A 20,019-nucleotide genomic window follows, 5' to 3' on the forward strand; every position below is an offset into this window, starting at 1 on the left:
CACACTTAGAAAATGAGATAGGAGGAGAGTAAATAATTAAGTGACTGATATTAAATTGTGAATAATGACCCTTAATAAATCCAGTTTGATCTTCAAAAATAATAAGAGGCATAATGTTTTCCAACCTAAAGGCCAATATTTGAGACAAAATCTTAAGCATCAGCTTTCAAAAGAGAGATTGGCCTATAAGAGGAACAGTCAATTAAATCCTTATTCTTTTTGGGAATAAGTGAAATTGAAGCTTCATTATAAAAAAGTAGCAGATCATTTCCCAACAGCAAAAGATTCGGAGAGAACTGAGTCCAATTGGGGTGTGAATGATTGCAAGAAAGTTTTATAAAACTCAGCTGGAAGACCATCAGGGCTGGGAACTTTGCCAGATTGTAGAGTCAATTGTTGCCACAATCTCCTCAGAGGAGACAGGCAAATGAACAGTAAACTTATCTAAAAAATGCTTCCATAAAAATCAAATCCTTAAGAGATTCTGATTTATAAAGGTTAGAATAAACTGTGGAAAAAGCTTCATTTATCTCGACATTATCTTTATGGATTTCTGAAATGTCATTTAGAGGTACAGTCTTTCAATTGGCTAGATAGAAGCTTTCCAGCTTTATCACCAGGGATGTAAAATTTTGAGCTTGTACTATAAGTTAAGTCTAAATAGTTTAAGTCTTAACACAATTAACATCACTAAGTATCCTGTAGCAAATAAGCAGTGTGTATGAAAAGACTAGACCATTACAGTCTTTGCCCAATATTCAAAAAAGAAAAATCCGCCAAAACCCCCAGCTCAGTCAGTCAAGTAAGTTTAGTCCCAAAAAAACAGTGCACAGAATTCAATCTCAAAGTTCAATGCCAAAGTTCAGTTCTTTAACTTATAACAAAGGACGTTGTATTGAACGTTGGAGAGAGAAATTACGGATGTTGCATTGCAGTAAACTTACAATCCTCACTTATGAGGTGTGTGTATTTCATAGAACTCTCCAACTGCAGCTCATCTGCTGCTTTCTGCTTCACAGCTGGATTCTCCTTTGTTCTCAAAAGTTCCAAACAATTGGTTAGTCAGTACTTAGCTGTACCCCAAGTTGCACAGAGTTCTTGGCAGAAATCTATTCTTTAAAATGTTAGTCCAAAAAGTCAGTCCATGGTCCATAACAATAGGATAAGTAAGAAGTATATCATGGTTAGTTTTAAGTTCAACCATTTTTGTATAGCTCAGGATTGAAAGTCGTTGCATACTGTTGTGTTTATAAACTTCAATTGATTTCCCCAATTCATCTCTCTAAATTCTTTTTTTGACATTCGCCATAAATGAAATAATGTGTCCTCCGATATAAGTTTTGGGATTAGTCATTTTGTTTTCATTGTAACTAATTTTTCTCCTTTTTGACTTTTTTTTTTTTTAAATTGTCTCATTTTAACAACTAACTCATGATTTTTGGTGCATTTCCAGATCTGAAATGCATCATCATATTCACTCCATCTATTTATTCACTCATTTTCTTTATTCATTCATGCATTCATATTTATTTATTATTTCATTTATGGTAGCATCACTGCAGCCAGCCATTCAAGCACTGATGCATCATCCGGCCCAAGCATGGTTTAAGTTTGTCCGCACCTGGATTAAATGGCCTATTTCTAATGATCTAACAATAGGTCTTTGATTGCAAACATTAACTCTTCTTTCTACCAATAGTGCCTGATTTGTTGAGTACTTCTAATATTTTTTTTTCATATTTCAGCACTGGCAGATTTTGTTTCAATATTCTTTAGTTTCAATCACTTTTAGCTACTTCAATTTATTTGAAAGCAAAAACTGAAATTTTTGATAAGTCACTAAGTGAGCTGACTTCATGCAAAATCATCAAAATTTGGGAAACCGCATTTATAGACTAATGTTTATTTAACACAGTATTGCAATTTTGTATGCTGCTTCAACAGAAAAAAACACCTGGTGTACTTTATATGTGCTTGAACTAACACTACAACCGATAGTTTATCTCTGCATAATTTGATAAAAATAAAGTGGCATTTAAATGGTCTTGAATTATAAGCTTGTGCCAGGATGAACTGGCCCCGCTTGTTACACACAGTCAATGGGGCAACCACAACAAAGATGGCGGTGCACATCCATCTCTTCTGGTCCAGGCTGGAAGTTGGCATGTCGCAAGTAGCGGGATGTACATGCGGTCTGACTCTCGGCCTGAAAAAGTTTTAAATAAACATTCTGCTGTGATACCCAAGCTAGCAGTCTGCGTCTCCAGTATGTACAGCCGCTCTCTCTCTCAACTCGCTACAAGCTTGACTATAAATTTTGAGTTCTATAATTTAATATTTAATTGTGGTGAGAAACTAATTTTACAAGTTTAGTTTCAGCATTGGTTAGAAGTTTAGGGATGTAGCTGTTTTCTTCAACATCTTGTTTTATTCTGGCATGGGGGTTGTAACAATAGCACGTCCTTGTGAACTGATCTTAAAATGAAGTCTTTAATATGCTCTTTCATGGATGGTTTTATTTTGAAAACATAAATAGTAGATGAAATGAGAATGAGTGGTTTCGTGAAGACTGGATAATTTGCAGAATATTTTGCATGACTTAATTCTCCGGAAAATTCGGAAAATATGTTGACAAATATTTCGAGTTTGTTTTCTCAAAGGTCTGCATCTAATTTACTTAGCAGTTTCCCATGTGTTACCTAATTTGCTATTTGCTAGTTTGTTTGTTACCTCCTTAATCCTGTTTTATTTGACGCTGCTAATTCTTTTCTTTTTGTTAAATCTCCAACTTCCTGTCTGAGCCAGAAGTGTCCAATACTAAACAGGATAATTTACTTTGCTGGTGCAGTGCTGAGCACTTTTCTGTTTTAGTGACAGACCAAATCAATATCATAAATTAATTGGATTAAATGAGAGAAGACAAACATGCAGCTCGTTTATCAGCTGTTCAGCTCCCAACAGGCTTGGGTGGCCTGTAAAGCATAGAGATAACTGCTCAATGGAGCTGAAAGAAAACTATCTCAGAAAATGTTCAATGAGTTTTGGATAATATTTGGATAGTATTTGTCATCTCTTTAGAACCATTGGTGGATTATATAGCTTTAAAGGTTACAATGCCTTTCCATTGACAATGAAAATGTAATCAATTTGATATATTTGTCTGTTTAAATGTTTACTATAATATATTTTTCAGTGTAATTTTTAATTTGTTTTGAATTCCTCACTCCATCAATACAGACTCCTACTACTTTCTTGCCTGCCCTTACTGAATGCAATTATGTTGCCAAGTTGCAAGCAATTCAATGTGAGCATGAGTTTACAAATGAAAAAGTAAACAAATTAAAACTGAACAATGCACTTTTTTTTAAAAATTGGAACTGGGAAATTACTTGTGATTATTTCTTTCTCCCCCTACCTCCCCCCCCCCCCCCCCCCCCCCCCGACTTACCCCCAAAAAAATTGAAATATTTTAAAGCTTGGCCAGCACCTGAAGAGACAGGTAAAAACACAGAAATGCTGGAGGTTCGTAGTATCCATGGGAGGTAAAGATATATAACTGGTGTTTCAGCCCTGAGCCCTTCCTCATCCTGGAAATACCCAGCCTGAAACATTGAAACATCCAGAATTCTGAAAACCGGAAGCCTTCAAAAACCTCCAAGTTTTTTGGTAGATGACATTACATATAAATAATGTTAATTTCCCAGAATAAATTCTCTGTTTTCAGACCCCCTTCACCTCAAGTCCCCTGTTGCCCTGCCCCTGTGGGCACCCTTACTTACAGTGGAAAGGTGACTCTGGGCCCCAAGCACCCAGTGGGAGACAAGTCGGAGGTGTCTGGCACAATGCAGGAGCAATGGCTGACTTTCTTGCTCATGATTCTCCACGCATCTGGAGCCGCTCTGACGCTGGCAGAGTGGTTCCAGCTACATGGGGGGATTATGGATAATGAAGACGGCCATTTCTCCCGCATTGAGCCATCACCGTGATCTGGTGCAGTGTTCTGTAAACTCCGGGCTCAGTGGGACAGGGGTGGAGGGAAGGACTGTTGAACGGTGCTTGACTGCCAAGGTGTTCCTAAGGGGTGGCCCGACGAGCTTATGGGGCGTCTGAAATCTGCCAGTGTTTCAGCTCCACTGCACTGATGACCCACTCCTCCTGCAGCTCTGCACCTCGTGTCTGGTGCTTGGTCGCCGGCTCAGAGTAACCGATACTGCTCATCTTTTTTGCCGAGCTCCTGGACCATCCCGTTGCCTCTGACCCTCCACTTGACCGACGTGCTGGTTGAGAGCCTCCCTGTGTGGCGCATGTTGACCCCCCCCCCCCCCCCAGCTCAGCCTGGCCCTAGGGTACAAAATAGACGGGCATTGGTCCTGGGGGAGTACAAGGCATTTGCTTAAAGTGACCAAAATCAAAATGATTCTGAACAATGACCGGTGTCTGGTCCTGACAATTTCGGTTAGAAGGTTCAGGTACCTGGAATATATGCTCTTTCACTTCCAATGGACACTGTGAGACCTGCTGAGCTCTTCCAGCATCTGTCCCTTGTGCTACAATTGCAGCATCTGCAGACTCCTGCTTTACTCTGTAAAGAGGGTCAACTGCTTGTCATGGGGGGGGGGAGGAGGGGAGGGGAGGGGGGGAGGGGGAGAGGGGGGGAGAGAGGGGAGGAGGGGAGGGGGGAGGGGGAGGGGGGGGATGAGAGAGGGGGGAGGGGGGAGAGGGGAGGGGGAAAGGGGGGGAGGGGAGGGGGAAGGGAGGGGGAGGGGAGGGGGAGGGGAGTGGGGAGGGGAGGGGGAGGGGAGGGTGGGGGGGAGAATAAAAGGGCATGGATTTTGCTTAGTTTTTTTGTTTTAACCAATGACGGATTGATCTTTCGAACCTTGTAAACATGGATTTTTATGGGGTTTTTTTTTTAAATTGATCGCTCTGACAGCACAGGGACCTGGGTTCAAATCCAGCACTATCTGCAAGGAATTTGTATGTTCTCCCCTGTTTTGTACGGGTTTCCCTCCTGCCCTCCAAAAACCTGCTGGTTTTGTATGTCTCCTGGGATGGAGCAAGCCGGTTTCTGTGCTGCATATTCAAATTTTGCTTGCTTGAGCCACAGAATGCACCTCAAAACAACAGGTTGTGTATTGACCAGAAATGGGGTGTCTTGAAAACGCATCCTTGGTTAGTGGGTAAGATACCGTAATTCAATTTAAGACTATTTGACCTATTTTGTGTCTGTGAATTTGGGCAGGAACGTTTGTCATTAATTTGGAAAGTGGCTATTTTTGCAGTTGGCCAAGTTTTGGCTATCGATGGCATTATGATGGTTAATTTTTGTATGAAGTTGTCAAGAAAAATCTACTCGACTTAGTTAATTAAATAACTAACACAAGTGGTAAGATTCAAGCCTCTGCTTTATTGAGGGAGCGTCCCACAGAGGTCCAGCGTCTGCATGAGTCTCGCCTGACCTAATGTTACAGGAGTTGGTCTTTTATAGGCAGAGATGAACATTCTTTTCTCATATTTGACATCACGAAATTACTGAGACAAACAACTTTACAAAAGATGTGTTGAACATGATCCCGGGAACACATAAAGGTTGATGATTAGAGAGCATTTTGTTCTTCTCTAGCAGTTTGTTTGGACTTGTTTGTTCTTGGAAGACCCCTATTAATTAATTAATTCCCTGTGATTCGTGGTATCAGCTTCACGATAACAGTTTTGCAATAATATGTTTTAGGCTGAGTCATGCTTTTTTAACTTTTAATTTCTTCCACAAAAGGCATAATTGTAAATGAGCATGTTTTATTGTTTGGCAATTATCTGTATGGAATCTGGGAACATGGATTGGCAGACATCCTGAATTTGATAATTGTGGGGTTAGACAGTACATGTCGGGGCAAGTTAGAGAATTCCTGCACCAAAAAAAGGTTTGAGAGATATAAGCATTGCAAGAGTTTTGAGCTTTTGGAATTTTAATTACGATCAGTGGCTGACAGTCCTGAGGGGATGTGTTAAAATATTTCAGGTCATTTTATGAAATGGAATGATCATATTTTTAAGAAAAACTCCGAGCTTGTCCCAAGGTCTGAGAGCAATGTGAAGTTCTCATTAAACTGATGTTCCTTGATGTGTGGGTTCAAATAATTTACATTGAAATGTAATGGGGGAAAAAACCTGGAGCCTTGAAAACTTTAGCTTGAGGGAACCTTGCCTCGGAGCTTGCAGGAGCTTCTGTGGTTGGTATTGGGAATAATTATATCAAAACATGCTTAATTGGTGATGTCATTTAATATGCTATAATCAAGAAAAGATCATCATTGCTATTCCTTGCAAAAATCTGTGAGTGACAGATGGCATTTGTGTGGCACTTCAACTTTGAGTTCCAATAATCATCGTAACATTTAATCTGATGTTGACCAGGAAGAGATTTCTCATTATTGATGCCATGTTTCTGAGAAGCCTCATGACTTTTCTTCTCAGGCAACTCCTGTTGCTCACACTGTTTTGTGTGTTAAACAGAAGGTTCTCTGATAATGTGCTAAACCTTCTTTCCTTCCTTGCATCCTCCTTCAGATTGTGCTGAGCAAATACTGTATATATCTGGAGCAATTCTAATATCAAAAGTCTAGTGGAGAGTGCCTTCAAGGTCCTCTGTGTGATGATTCCTTTGCTTGGAATGATTTGGGTCAATCTTGCAGAGCTGTTCACAGAAGGGTGTCTGATTTATCATCATCCTTCATCTTCAAAATCTAAAAGAATGTTTTCATCCCATGCAACAACAAAAAACTGCAACACGGGGAAGAAGAATAATAGTCATTATGGGGACAGTTGATGCCACATGCTTGATTGAACTTGAAGGCTAAAACATCCAATGTCAACCAACTGAAGTAATGGGATTTCTTTTGGCACTGGTCCCAGGCTGGGGGAGTTTGGTTTTGGCTCTAATGTCTTTGTGCTTTCTTTACTGACTTGTTTTAATGGCCTCTGACATTTGTCACTGTGGACAACATGCTTTGCCCTCTTTACTACTACTCATTTGTTTAGTGTCGCTGAATCTTGAGGCTGCATCCTTGTCCAGACTTGATGACTTATAAGGATTTCCAGCATTTGTGTCCTTTTTTTGAGATTGGAAATGTTGAGTTGCTGCATTTACTCATGATATTTAATGAAATCAATGTATTGTGGCGGCACGCCATTAGGTAGGCGAACCGGCCCCCGCAGGTCACGCACGCGGTGGGGCAGCCAACCAAAATGGCGCCATCGGGGGTTTCTCCCCGACCTCGGCACCAGGCTCAGAAGCCCGTGCTCTGTGGCCCAGGTGACACCCCGGCGATGTCAGGGCCCCTGGCGCGGTTCCCAACCAAGTCCGGGCTGGGAGCATAAGACCAGCCGGGCAGACCTGAACTCTATCCGTTTGGTCATGAGATCCTTTTGTAGCAGAGTAGCTACCGCTACAGTGTTTTTTTTTAAAAAGTGCATACACTCTAGGTGGAGTGTGTTTGAAAATAGTCCTGATAGCTGGGTGAGCCAAATTTTGGACAGAATTGAAAACTGGCCACCTCCATGCGACTGGAATGATAGGGCACTGTTTACCAGTCGTGGCATCACAGCAGTGTGCGGTTACCTTGCTGAAGGCAAAGTTAAGTGGTCTGTGTAAATTTTGAACTTCCTGCCCTCCAGGAAGTAACGGAAATGCCAAATTGTCAGGTATAATGCTAACAGTTCCCTACTTGAGGTCCGGTGACCTGAGATGTTTACTGAAAAAGGCCATTGGCTGCCACTGTCTGTTAACCGTTTGCTCAAGTCCACTTCCGACCGTTGTGCTGGGGCGTCTGTCCTGGGATGCACAAGGAGGGTGGCTTTGGCTATGGTGTCTTTGGTTGTTTGGAAAGCCTCACTCGCCTTGTGTCCATTGAATGTCTTTACTGGGCCCTGCCATGAGGGGAAATAGCAGACTCGTGATGCAGGCCACTGCAGATATGAGGCAATGATTAAAAATTGACCATACCTGCAAACTCTTTCAGTCCCTTCACAGTCATTGCTCTGGGGAAGGAACGAGTAGCATCCACTTTGGTGGGTAATGGCTTGGCCCCATGTTGACCAATGCATTGGCCCAGGAAATTGATTGTCTCTTGGTCAAGCTGGTACTTGGCTGGACTGATAGTTAAACGGAACCCACTTAGCCTGGAGAACAGTAGTCTTATGTGAATGGTGTGCTTGGTGAGGGTGTGGCTGACTATTAAAATGTTATTGAAGTAGATGAAGGAGATTTGCAGATCCCAACCCACAATTTTTGGAAAGTCTAAACTCCGTTTTTCAACTCAAAAGGCATGAGGAGGAATTCAAACAATCCAAAGGGGGTAATGATGGCAATTTTGGGAATGTCATCGGGTTGGATTGGGATCTGATGATAATCCCTGATGAGGTCCATCTTAGAGAATATCTGTGCCCCTTGCAGATTAGAGGTGAAGTCCTGGGTATGGGGCACGGGATATCTGTCAGGCGTGGTGCCGAGTTGAAATGGGGTTTAGTGATGAAGGGGTATTCCACTAAGACTTGAGCGAATTCGTTGTTGGCAGTTCTCACCAAGTGAAGATGGGGGTAAGTAAGTTCAGTGCCCTTGAGCGAGAGTCTAAAACATCTGGGTGTGTACGAGTTGATGCCCCTGAATGTCCGCCAGTAGTGAGTTGGCTCTCAGGAAATTGGCACCCAGTAACGGTTGTTGTACGACTGCCACCATAAACCTCCAGGTGAATTGTCTGTCTCCCCAAAGTGGAGGGGAATTGTACGGGTGCCAAATGTTGGAGCTGTTTGCTGGTCGAAGCTCTCGGCCCACCTTGCCGCTGTGGACTTCTAGGCTGGATGGGGGAAGGACGCTGTACTGTGCCCTAATGTTCACCAAGAAATGTCAGCCCAACAGGGAGCCTTTGATGTGGAGGAGGCTATGCAATTGGCAGATCATCACAGCCATAAATGATGGCCAGCCTTGGTATTTCCCTGAGTGGCAGTATTTCTCACTGGTGAGGTGCGTCGATCGGGAGGTCGGTCGACGGTCTTCCTGGCAGGGCATTGCTGATGAGGTGCTGTCACCTGTTCAAGCGAAAGACAGGCATCCATCTTTGCTGCCCATAAGCACATCTTCAGGCAGCCACTCCAGAAAGATCTGCTGGAAAGCGGGCAAGAGGTGTGGCGATCGTTGAGAAAGAGCATGTCGCTCATGAGGATGGAAGAGTCTCTGTCCCCCAAATTGTCGAAGTGCAGCAGTTGGGACGCATGCTTGCACTTCGAGAGCCCAAAAGTGCAGGTTAATAGCTCCTTGATGGCCATATACTTCCGTTGCTCCAGGGGCTGCTGGTGGCCGTTGATGATGCAGGTTGTGGTGCTTTGATCAAGGGTGCTGACCACAAGGTAGTAGTGCGTGTTGTTTGCGGAAATCTGGTGAATGGCATTCTGCGCCTCGGCCTGCTGAAACCACAACTGTGGATGCTATGACCGAAGTCCAGCAGCTTCAATGCTATGGTATTGAATGAAGGCTATTCCTCCATTGTTGAGTCCAAAGTGCTGCTGGAGGATGTTGATGATGCAGGTTGTGGTGCCTTGATCAAGGGTGTTGACCACATGGTAGTAGTACATGTTGTTTGCGGAAATCTGGTGAATATCAATCTGCGCCTCGGCCTGCTGAAACCACACCTGTGAATGCTATGTCCAGAAGCCCAGCAGCTTCAACGCTATGGTATTAAATGTAGGTTATTCCTCCGTTGTTGGGTCCAAAGCGCCGTTTGGACCAATCAGGGTTGCCTTTGTAGTGGGGTCGCTATGGTTATAGTTTGGGTTATACCTCGAGGTGGAAAGAAGACTCCCACCAAGGGAGTGTAATCGACACTGGCTTTATTGGCCTGCAGCTCTGCCTTTTATAGGCAGCTGGCTGTGTCACCACTCGGGTGTGGCTTGAGAGAGACTGGCTGCTGGTTGGTTGTCCCAGATGTGCAGGCCTTGATTGGACCCCCTCTGATCCGCTGGCTGTGGCCGATTTGATCGCTATTCCTGCGGCCTAAGGGAGAGGGCGTCTCATGTCGTGCTGTCTGCTCAATCATAATGTTCGACGACTGTTTGGAGTGGGCCACAGGCTGCTACAGGACTTCTTCGCTAAAGATCATTCTGTGACTTTATTAAAGGCCATTGAGTTTTTTTATAATTGTATTTAATACATTGGATAAAGCTAAGGATAAAGCAAAATCCCAAGGTGTGCATGAATATCCCATTTCTAATCTGAATCCCTGACGCATTTTTTCCCCTTTTTAAATTTATTTTTCAGTGAGAAGGTGTTGTAACCGTGGCCAGAAATGTTAAATGAAGAACCAAACTCCCATTCTTGGTTACCCAAAGTAATGAAACGACAGATACAGAGGTTTCCCAAAACACCATACTCTTTTACTTCGATTCTCAAGACATAGGCTATTTACACAAAATGGCATAAACTATTTATAGTATTTACACAAGCTTGTGACTTCAAGCCACAAGGCAATCTCGTGAGTCCTTTAGTTAATGGATGGCTCCCATGGCAACACCCACTCCTGGTGATTGTGGGTCTCTCTGATTTGGACTCTCTAGCAGAAGGGTTCTTCTGTGAGCAGTCTAACAGGTTGTTCCTAACATTCATACAACTGTACAAAGTTAAAGCTCAATTGCAAAGTAGAGAGTTACAATGGGTGGGATTAATACCAAGCAAGGACAACATGAGAGTACTCTTGTGGAGTTGGTTTAGGAGCTTGGCAGCTGTTGAAAAGACGCTACATTTAAACCTGTTGGTGTTATTTTGTGCTCTTGAGCCTTCTCCCAAATGGGAGGAGGGAGAAAAGAGGGTGCTGTGGGTATTTCAGTAAGTTGTGAGCATCTCCAGGCAAAGAAAGATATAGATGGAGTCTATGGAGGGGAGGGAACTTTGTGTAATGTCGTGAACTACAATCTTCAGCAAAGCCGCTTCCATACCATGCTGCAATGCATCCAGTAAGTATGCTTTTGATGATGAACCTGTAGATGTTGTTGAGGGATGGGGTAATCGTGGTGAACTTCTTTATTCTATGCAATTGGAGGCGTTGGTCTGCTTTCTTGAATGACATGTCAATACGATTTGCTCAGGTCATTGCAGATGTATTTATCCTGAGAACTTGAAGCTGTCCACTCTTTCAACTTCAGAACCATTGATGTGGCAAGGGCTGGGGTCTCTTCCTCCTCTTCTGAAGACGGTGATCATCATCTGATTGATGTTGACAGAAGTTATCTTGGCACCAGTTCACTAGTCTTTTTGCTGTGGGTTTAGAATTGCTTATGGGGGCAGATGGGGCACTGTTTAAATAATTGAAATAAAACCTCCCCCAATAGACCTATTGTTATTCACAAGCCTTTACTTGTTCACATAATTTACCCTTTTCTTGCCCTTCATCTGTCATGTATTTCTGAACGATGTACTCTGAAATATCTGATTTTTTTTCACTTTATATGGGAATGTAATTGCATAATTACAGTTAAATAATTTCTCAGCCCTAAAATGATTTATGATTTTTTTCAAATATTTCAGAACGTTTGACTTTATAACTTTTTAAGTATTGAAATTTCAGTTTGTTCCTTAAATATATCAGCTACAATTAATAATTATTTAATTAGTACCTGTGTTTGTGTCTACCTAGTTTGATGAATGTAATAATTTTTTGATGTGATTGGATGTTCATTGATTTTCATAGACACTACAGCACAGAAATCAGGCCATTCGACCCCTCTAGTTTGTGCTGACCATCATCTCACTAATCCTGCTGCCTTGTTCCCATACCTTAACCCTCCAGTCCTCTCACATCCAGGTACCTATCCAATTTGCTCTTTTTAAAAAAAAACACACACAATTGAGCCCTCATTCATCACATCAGATGCCAACTCATTCCACATTCTCTCCACCCTATGAGTGAAAAACCTTCCCCTAATGTTCCACCTAAACCTTTCCCCTTCATCTTAAAACTATGACCTCTCATATTTATCTACTGCAATCTGTGGAAAAAGCCTATTCACATCCACTCTGTCTATACCTCTCATAATCCCTTGTAAACCTCAATCAAATCTCCCCTCATTCTTCTTTGCTCCTTATTGATATCCTTCCTGTAGTTAGGCGACCAGAACTGCACACAATATTCCAAATTTCCCTGTACCAATGCCTTAAACAACTTCAACATGACATCCCAACTCCTATACTCAATACTTTGATTTATAAAAGCAAAGATACCAAAAGCTTTCTTTACAACCCTGTCCACATGTGACGTCGCCTTTAGGGCACAATGTATCTGTACTTCTTAGTGCTTTATTTACTGTACATCTCCTATCTTGGTTTGCCCTTCCAAAATGCATCAACTCATTCTTGTCTGCATTAAACTCCATCTGCCACTTTTTGGCTCATTCTCCTAGCTGGTCCAGATTCCTCTGCAAGCTTTGATAACCTTCCTTGCTGTCCACAATGCCTCCTATTTTTGTGTAATCAGCAAACTTGCTGATCCAATTCACAACATTATCATCCAGATCGTTGATGTATACAACAAACAATAATGGTCCCAACATGGATCCCTGAGGCACACCAATGATCACAGGTTTCCAATCTGAGAAGCTACCATCCATTACCACCCTCTGCCTTCTCCCACACAGCCAATTTCAAAGCCAGTTTACCACCTCTCATTGATTACCTAATGTGATAACCTTCTGAACTAACCTCCCATGTGGGACCTTGTCAAAGGCTTTACCAAAGCCCATGTAGACAACATCCACAGCACTTCCTTGATCCACCTTTCTTGTAACCTCAAAAAAAACTCCACTCTATTGTTAAAGATCCTGTGGGGAGATTTGTTTTAGTAAATTGTCAAATTTATTCTGAATTTTGGGTACATATGATGTAGATGATCAAAATTTATTCAGGCTTCCTGTTTTCACCTTGCTGAAACAAATAATGTATTAATTGGTGATTATTTTAATTGTTGTCTAGATCCTTTATTGGCACTATTAATAAGAATTAATATAAAAGGAATTAAAGTGAGGAATTCAAGATTAATTTATTTGCTGCTGATGTTTTGATCTATATAACAAATCCCTGGCATTCTTTGTGTTCATTGTGCATGAGATTGAAAGAATATGGTGAAATATCAGGTTAAAATTAATTGGGATAGAGTGAAATTATACCATTGGTTGAGGGGGAATTATAATCAATGAAAACAAGTTGCCCAATTTAGATGTTTAGATAGTGGAATTAAATATTTAGGCATTAAGATTGATAACAATTTGGATATATATATTAGTTGAATTATTTACCATTATTTTATAAAATTAAAGATGATTTAAATAGATGGAATGATGTACCTATAACTTTAATGGGTAGAGTATATTGTATTAAAATAAATATTTTTTTCCAAGAATTCAATATTTTTCAATCCATTCCTTGTGAAATACAATTATTAGAAAGTTTTTGTGGAAGGGGGAAATGGTTAGTTTGTTTGGAAAAATAAACTTTTAAGTTTGAATTAGGAGAATACAACTTCCACATTTTCAAAATTATTATAAAGCTGCCCAATTGAAGTTTATTAACATGGGGTAAAAATAGAATTAAGTATAATAGATGAAAAATTTACATAATAGTTTATTTATAGATGGAATTCAATATTATTAACTGGTGCTGGATCCACCTCTATTTAAACACAATTAAATTATGGAATAAAATAGATTATAAGAGAGGTGGGAAAGGTTTGATTTTGTGTATTAAAAAAACATTTTTAACAAAATAAACTCTTCCATTTTACTATTAACAATAAGTTTTTGAAGAATTGAAATCAAATGGGGATTAAACCAATGGAAGATTATTTTGAAGATGGTAAATTTGTTTTCAACAAATGAAGTAAAAATTTAATTTCCCAAATAATACTTTTTTTGTTATCATCAGGTTAAAGCTTTTTAATTGATAAATTAGGTCAAAATGTAAGATTACCAAGATAGACTGAATTACTAAAGGAGATGGAAATAAATTTATTTCAGAGATGTACAAATTACTTCAAAGAAAAGCACCTAAATTAGATATTCATAAATCAAGATTAAACCAGATGGGAAACTGATTTAGATAAGAAGATGGATGAAAATGATTGTAAAGGTTATGTAAATATAATATGATCAAAATTATTAATGTAAGATACAGGTTGGTACAATGTAAATTTTTACATCAATTATATTTAACTCCTCAAAAATTAAAAAGATTTAATTTAAAATTATCAAATTTGTGTTTTAGATGTGGTCGAAAGATGTTTTTTTTTCATTCTACTTGGCAATGTACTATGGTTAAACCTTTTTGGATACAAATTAAAATATTTTTGGAGAAAATAAGGTAAAAACCTGTTGGATCCAATGTTATTTTTAATTGGATAATATTAAAATGATTAGTCTTAAATTAAGATTAATTGTGTACCAATTTTAAGTTTTATGATTAGCTTTAGTTATCTCTAGGAAGTGTGTAGCTATTACTTGGAAATCTGATATGGATTTAGGAATGCAAAGATGGCATACAGAGTTGAGATATTGTATTTCACTTGAAAGAAATAACAGTTTATGTGATAAATATCATTTTGAAAATATGGAGCCCATATCTACAGTATGTTGGTCTGAAGATTTAGAATTTTCTATAGCCTGTCCTCGTGGTAATTTTCTGATCCACGGTAGTTGATTTGAAGTTGCGTATGTATTTTTAATAATTTCTTTTTTCTTTTTTTGGGGGTTGGGGTAGCATGGGAGGGGGGAGGGTGATGGGAAGGGAGGGGGGGATTAGGGTCATATATACCACATGTATTGCTTTTCTATATAAATCATTATCAACTGAAATGTAATTGTGGTTTAAACATTTTCAAATAAAAATATTTTTAAAAACTCCTAGATTTGTTAAACATGACCTACCATGCACAAATCCATGCTGGCTATCCTTAATCACCTTGCCTCTGTCCAAAGACCAATATATATCCTGTCTCTCAGAACTCCTTCCAATATTTTACCTACTAATGTCAGGCTCACTGGCCTATAATTCTATAATATATATTCTTATAGATTGTGGATGCCAGAAAGCATTTGACCACAAATTCCAGTGCAACTAAGATTAACCTGTGGTGGGTGGGAAAGCATTAAAAAAAATCATAATGCTTTGTTTTTAAATTGTAAATTTTGCCTTTCCTATGCAACGTCTAACATTCTAATATTTATGCAGATTTGTGTTGGAGAAAATTTTCCAAATGGTATAATAGCTTCTTTTATACCAAGTTTAAACTGGAGAAAAGCTATTATCCATTATCCCATGTAAACTGTTTCTGAGAAACAGATTTATTTCTTAGTTATAAAATTAATTATATGTTTTTACAGATAGTAGTTGCATATTTACTGTAGCTTCTGCTAATCCATTAACTTTGGCATTGGTTTTTTTTCTTGTGCTCTGGATGTTAATTTTAATACTGAAGTCAAATGAGCATTTTCCAAATGCTTTTTCTTTGTTTTGTACCTGAAATGCCACTTCTTATTTCAGGTTTTTGATAAAGAAGTGAAGAGTTATGCTTATATACTGGAAGGCAGTTGTCAGAGAAACAAGATGCAATTACCCAAGGATAGCAAGCATTCACGTAAGTTATGCAAGGTTTAAATGGACCTATTGTGATTGTACATGGTATTTATTGAATAACAATCAATGTGCAAACTCGGGAGTAATAGATGAAACTCTAGACTACTGTATCTTATTCTTGCTATCTATTACTGCTTATTTCTGTTCAGTGGAAATTAATCACACTGTGGGAGCATGAGCAGGCTACTCAGAGGAAATAATCTTGTATCAAAGGAAAAAGTGCTCATAGATCAGTTAGCAAAGAAAAACTAGAGTTTGTATCAGTTTTTCTACAAATATTTAAACATCTGTATATGAACAATGTTTGCAGAGATAACAAATGCAGTACTACATTTGTGTTTTATAAAATGTTGTCAATTTTATTTTTTATTGCATCATATTTCCAAACTCTGACCTTGTTACAATTGCTACTAATAAGGCTCTGAGTTGACTTCTTGGAGTTACAGGAGAGCAACCTCAAATCAATTTTTCTGGATATCCCATGGGAAGTGAGTTGTTCTTTAGGACTTCCACATTGTGAAACATTTCTGATTGAATGGTTTGATTTGATTGAACTGACATGGTATGATAGGAATGAGCTATTTTCCTTTGTGAGGAGTCAAAACTGAGGGGACTCCAAAGTAATTAGTAGACAGGTTAGAACACACATGTCAAACTCTGGCCCGCGATATAGTTATATTCGGCCCACAAGATCATTTCAAAAATGTATTAGAGGTGGCCCGCCCTGCAGCGAGAGCTGATGTTGTTTTTTGGTAATGTCACCCCCACCATCCTCCCCCTTCATTGCACATCCTTCCCCACCCCCTAACTATCCCCTCCCCCCTAAAACCACCCCCCTTAAAAGATGGCCAGAATATTCTCAAAAAGGAATCCAGAATGGTAAAGTTCCACAAACCTTCTGCTGGGAATCCTAACAACATCCAGGCATCAGATCCACAGGACGTGGAGGGAGCAAGAGTGTTGCAGGTTGACCGTGCAAACTTTGAGAACGGGGAAAACAAAATTGTAACACGAGAAGTCTGTCGATGTCATCAGCCGGCAAGCCAGTTGGAAGGCTCCCCGCACAACCAGTCACTTCTCCCACCTGTCGAGCGGTGCGGCGGATTGGCGAGCGCCTGTGATTTCCTGTCGGCGCGACGGACATGGCAGGCTGCGCACGGCCCCCGCTGTTCCGCAAAGGCTGATCGGCAGCGTGCTGGGCCTGAGTGGGTGGGTAAGCAGGGGTGGGCAGAGGGTGTAGGTGAGGAGTAATGGGCAGGGGAAGTTATGGTGGTGCGAGGGGCAGTTAGAGGAAGGGATGAGTAGAAGGAGGGGTGGATAGGGAAGAGGTAAAAGGGGAGGGGCAGGGTGAGTAGGGGAGGGGTGATTAGAGGGTGAGACATGGGTAGAGGGAGGAACAGGTTGAGGGGAGAGGCAATAGAGGGGCGTGTATAGGATGGGGTGGGTAGAGGCAGAGCGTGTGGAGTGAGGGGTGAGTAGAGGTTGGGTAAAGGATTGGTCAGGTAGAGGGATGGTGGGTCGAGGGTGAATAGAGGCCTAGAGCCTGAGGAGTGAGCAGGAAATGCTGAGTCCTGATGCAGGCCAAAATGGACACAGCCTGTGAATGCTGACTACATCTCCACAGGGTCCAAATATGTTTCCCTCAGGTCAAGCAAAGGGTGAACTTGAGCTACCTACTCCTGACCTGTAACATTATCCTCCTAAAGTTATATCCTAAAGTTTAACATTACATATGTTGAAAGAAGAGAAAACATGCAGATGTTGTTGAAAATTTTCAATAAATATTTAGTTCGGCCCTCGACTTAGTCCAAGTTTTTAATTTTGGCCCTCCGTGAATTTGAGTTTGACACCCCTGGGTTAGAAGGACATCTATTTAAACATCTTGAACTCTCTGCTATTCTATTTTTTAAAAAAAAAACTCACACACTTGGATACATACTTGAAAAGCTGTAACCTCTGATACTGTGAGACCAAAAGCTGAAAAGTAGGATTCACTCTATTTGTGGCTGGCGTTGATAAGCATTCTTCCACATTTCTGCGCTGTTATGTCTTTAATGCCATTAAAAGTCTGGAAGCTATTTAATGTACTCTTACTGCTTGTGAAAACTTTTTAATTTATTTACATCTTACCCAGCTGTATTGGTTCCTGGAGATGTTTCTTTCCTTCATGAGTTGAGCAAGCTATTTATTCAAAGCTGTATACATCAGAGTCCTGTGAGTTTCACAACTGGTCAGCCCTATAAGGATCAGAATATACCATGGAAATATTTAATTTGATGATTGGGTGTTTCCATGAAAAGGAACATCTTTGTTCGATGTTTTGAATCTGTGACATTGAATATGGATCAATAAAAAAGTATTCTTTATTGATGGTAGCTACTCCTTATGGCAACAACAATATTACATATTAGTCAATTTAAAATGTATTTACTTATAGCATAATGGGAAATTAAAGTTTACTTTAGCTATTATAACAAGGCTGTTGTTAAATTCCAAGCTGAGACAAAGATTTGATGGAGGAACTCGTCAAATCGGACATCCCATGGGTAGAAATAGTCAGTCAACTTTGAATTGAACCCTTTATCGAAACCATGATAAGGTGCAATCTCACCTATGAAGGGGAAAATAAACTGGGGGAGGTGTCCAGAGATGATAGAAGGTGTGAGAGGTGAAGGAATGGGCAGAGGAAGAAACCATATGGGGGAGGGGAGGGAGAAAAGTTAGAGGGGAAAAATTGAGTTCAGGAGTATGTAAAGCAGAGATAGAAAAAGTGGGATCAGATGAAGTTGGGGTACCTGAAATTGTAAAACAGAGTTCATCTCTTGAGGTTTAAGGCTATCCAGGCATTGGGCTAATCCATTATCAGGATGAGGCTATAAGTAAACAACAACACAAGGAGAGACATGACATTAAGGTTAATGGTGATTAAGGTTGGCAACAGAAAATTCCAGTTAAGAAGAGGGGTGTTTGGGCTCTATATAGAGATCAGAAAGGAGCTGTTGTAAGATTGCGATGCATTTGGCGGAATTGTCAGAATTGGAGGATGATGAGATGGAAAGAGAGGACCAGAGGGGGAAGAATTTTGAAAAAGATATGGTGTCTTTAAAATTGACATCTGGTTTTGGTTGATTTCTGGTATAATGTGCACTGGCTTTTCATCATTTGTCTTCGCACATATTGCCAGATCGCTTCAGGTTGCTGTGGGTCCATGAAGTTGTTTCACCACTTGCATAGAGACAAATGGGAAAATGATGCAAGGATAACTGAAGGTGTGCTCTTCTGTTTTCTGTTCTAGGTCAGCAGGTTCAGCAAGGTGAAGTTGCGTAATGCATATGTTGCTCATATTTTACAAAGTTTGAACATGCATACCTTGACAAGGATATTTATAACTCTGGTACCGTTTCCATTATTTCTTCCTCTTCAAGCAAACAAAAAACCTTTAGCGCTATCGATCAACCACATTAGGCTGAGAGTCGTGATTAATAGGCTTTAATCACCTTAAGACTTCAACACATTTTGCATGTTGCTGGTCCTGTTCCAAGGCGGATACTGAGAGAGGAGTTTGGGCATAACAGCCTTTTATGTGGATTTCCAAGAGGAGGAGTCACAGGTGCAGGGGGTGGGCCAGCCCACGCAGTACATTCATACAGGCATTGGTAATAGCTATACAGTAATTCCACCACATTGACCCCTTTTAAAACAAAGTCTGGCAGGGTGAAGTGCGTCAATGTCCATTACAGGTTGAACCTGATCCGTGGTTGCGACTGTCGTAAGGTTTGCTGTGGTTCAGCTGCTGGTTCCTGGGTGGTGTCTTGAGTGATAGGCTGTGCCTTTGGTGGCTGAGGGGGGGTGGTTAATAGGACCATAGGGTTGCTCAGCCTGGGATGGAGTGGGCCACCGGGTGCATTTAGTAGGGCCAGCTGGCTGGGGTTACCGTGAGGGGATGTTGATTTGTTGGTCGAGGGGTCCCCTGCATGTTCCAGATCTCAGATAGAAACTGTATCCTGCTGCCTGTCTTGATAATCCACGTAAGTATATTGGGGATTTGCATGGAGGAGGTGGACCTTCTTGACCAGAGGGTCAGTTTTGTGGCTCCTGGTATACTCCTGGTATACCCCTGGAGCAAGGTCATCAGCCAGGATGGCAGTGTAGTTCCTAACACTGACTTCCTGGGAAAGGAAAAGAGCTTTTCATGTGATGTGCATTAGTAGCATTACAGAGGAGGGACCTTGTAGCATAGAGAGGATGCCTAACCAGTGTGAGATGGGCAGGCCTTTCAACCTGAGGTCAAGGAGGAATGCCTTCCAGATGGTGGCATTTTCCATTTTTATCTGGCCATTCTTCTGGAGGCT

The 20,019-nt window shown here is 40.7% G+C and overlaps 1 protein-coding gene across 12 annotated transcripts in view; it reads left to right on the top strand.

The window, feature by feature from the left end:
• Positions 1-20,019, top strand: part of cfap20dc (CFAP20 domain containing) — a 345,044-nt gene that overhangs the window by 26,194 nt on the left and 298,831 nt on the right. For all 12 annotated transcript variants that reach the window (XR_011357997.1, XR_011357998.1, XM_069939547.1 and 9 more), the window contains one exon: positions 15,575-15,668. Coding sequence is in view for 10 of the 12 variants with exons in the window: in XM_069939544.1 (XP_069795645.1) it covers positions 15,575-15,668 (94 nt within the window). In the remaining 2 variants the exon portion in view is untranslated. The remainder of the gene's footprint in view (positions 1-15,574; positions 15,669-20,019) is intronic.

This window comes from Narcine bancroftii, chromosome 5 (genome assembly GCF_036971445.1).
Source record: "Narcine bancroftii isolate sNarBan1 chromosome 5, sNarBan1.hap1, whole genome shotgun sequence".
NCBI classification, from domain to species: Eukaryota; Metazoa; Chordata; class Chondrichthyes; order Torpediniformes; family Narcinidae; genus Narcine; species Narcine bancroftii.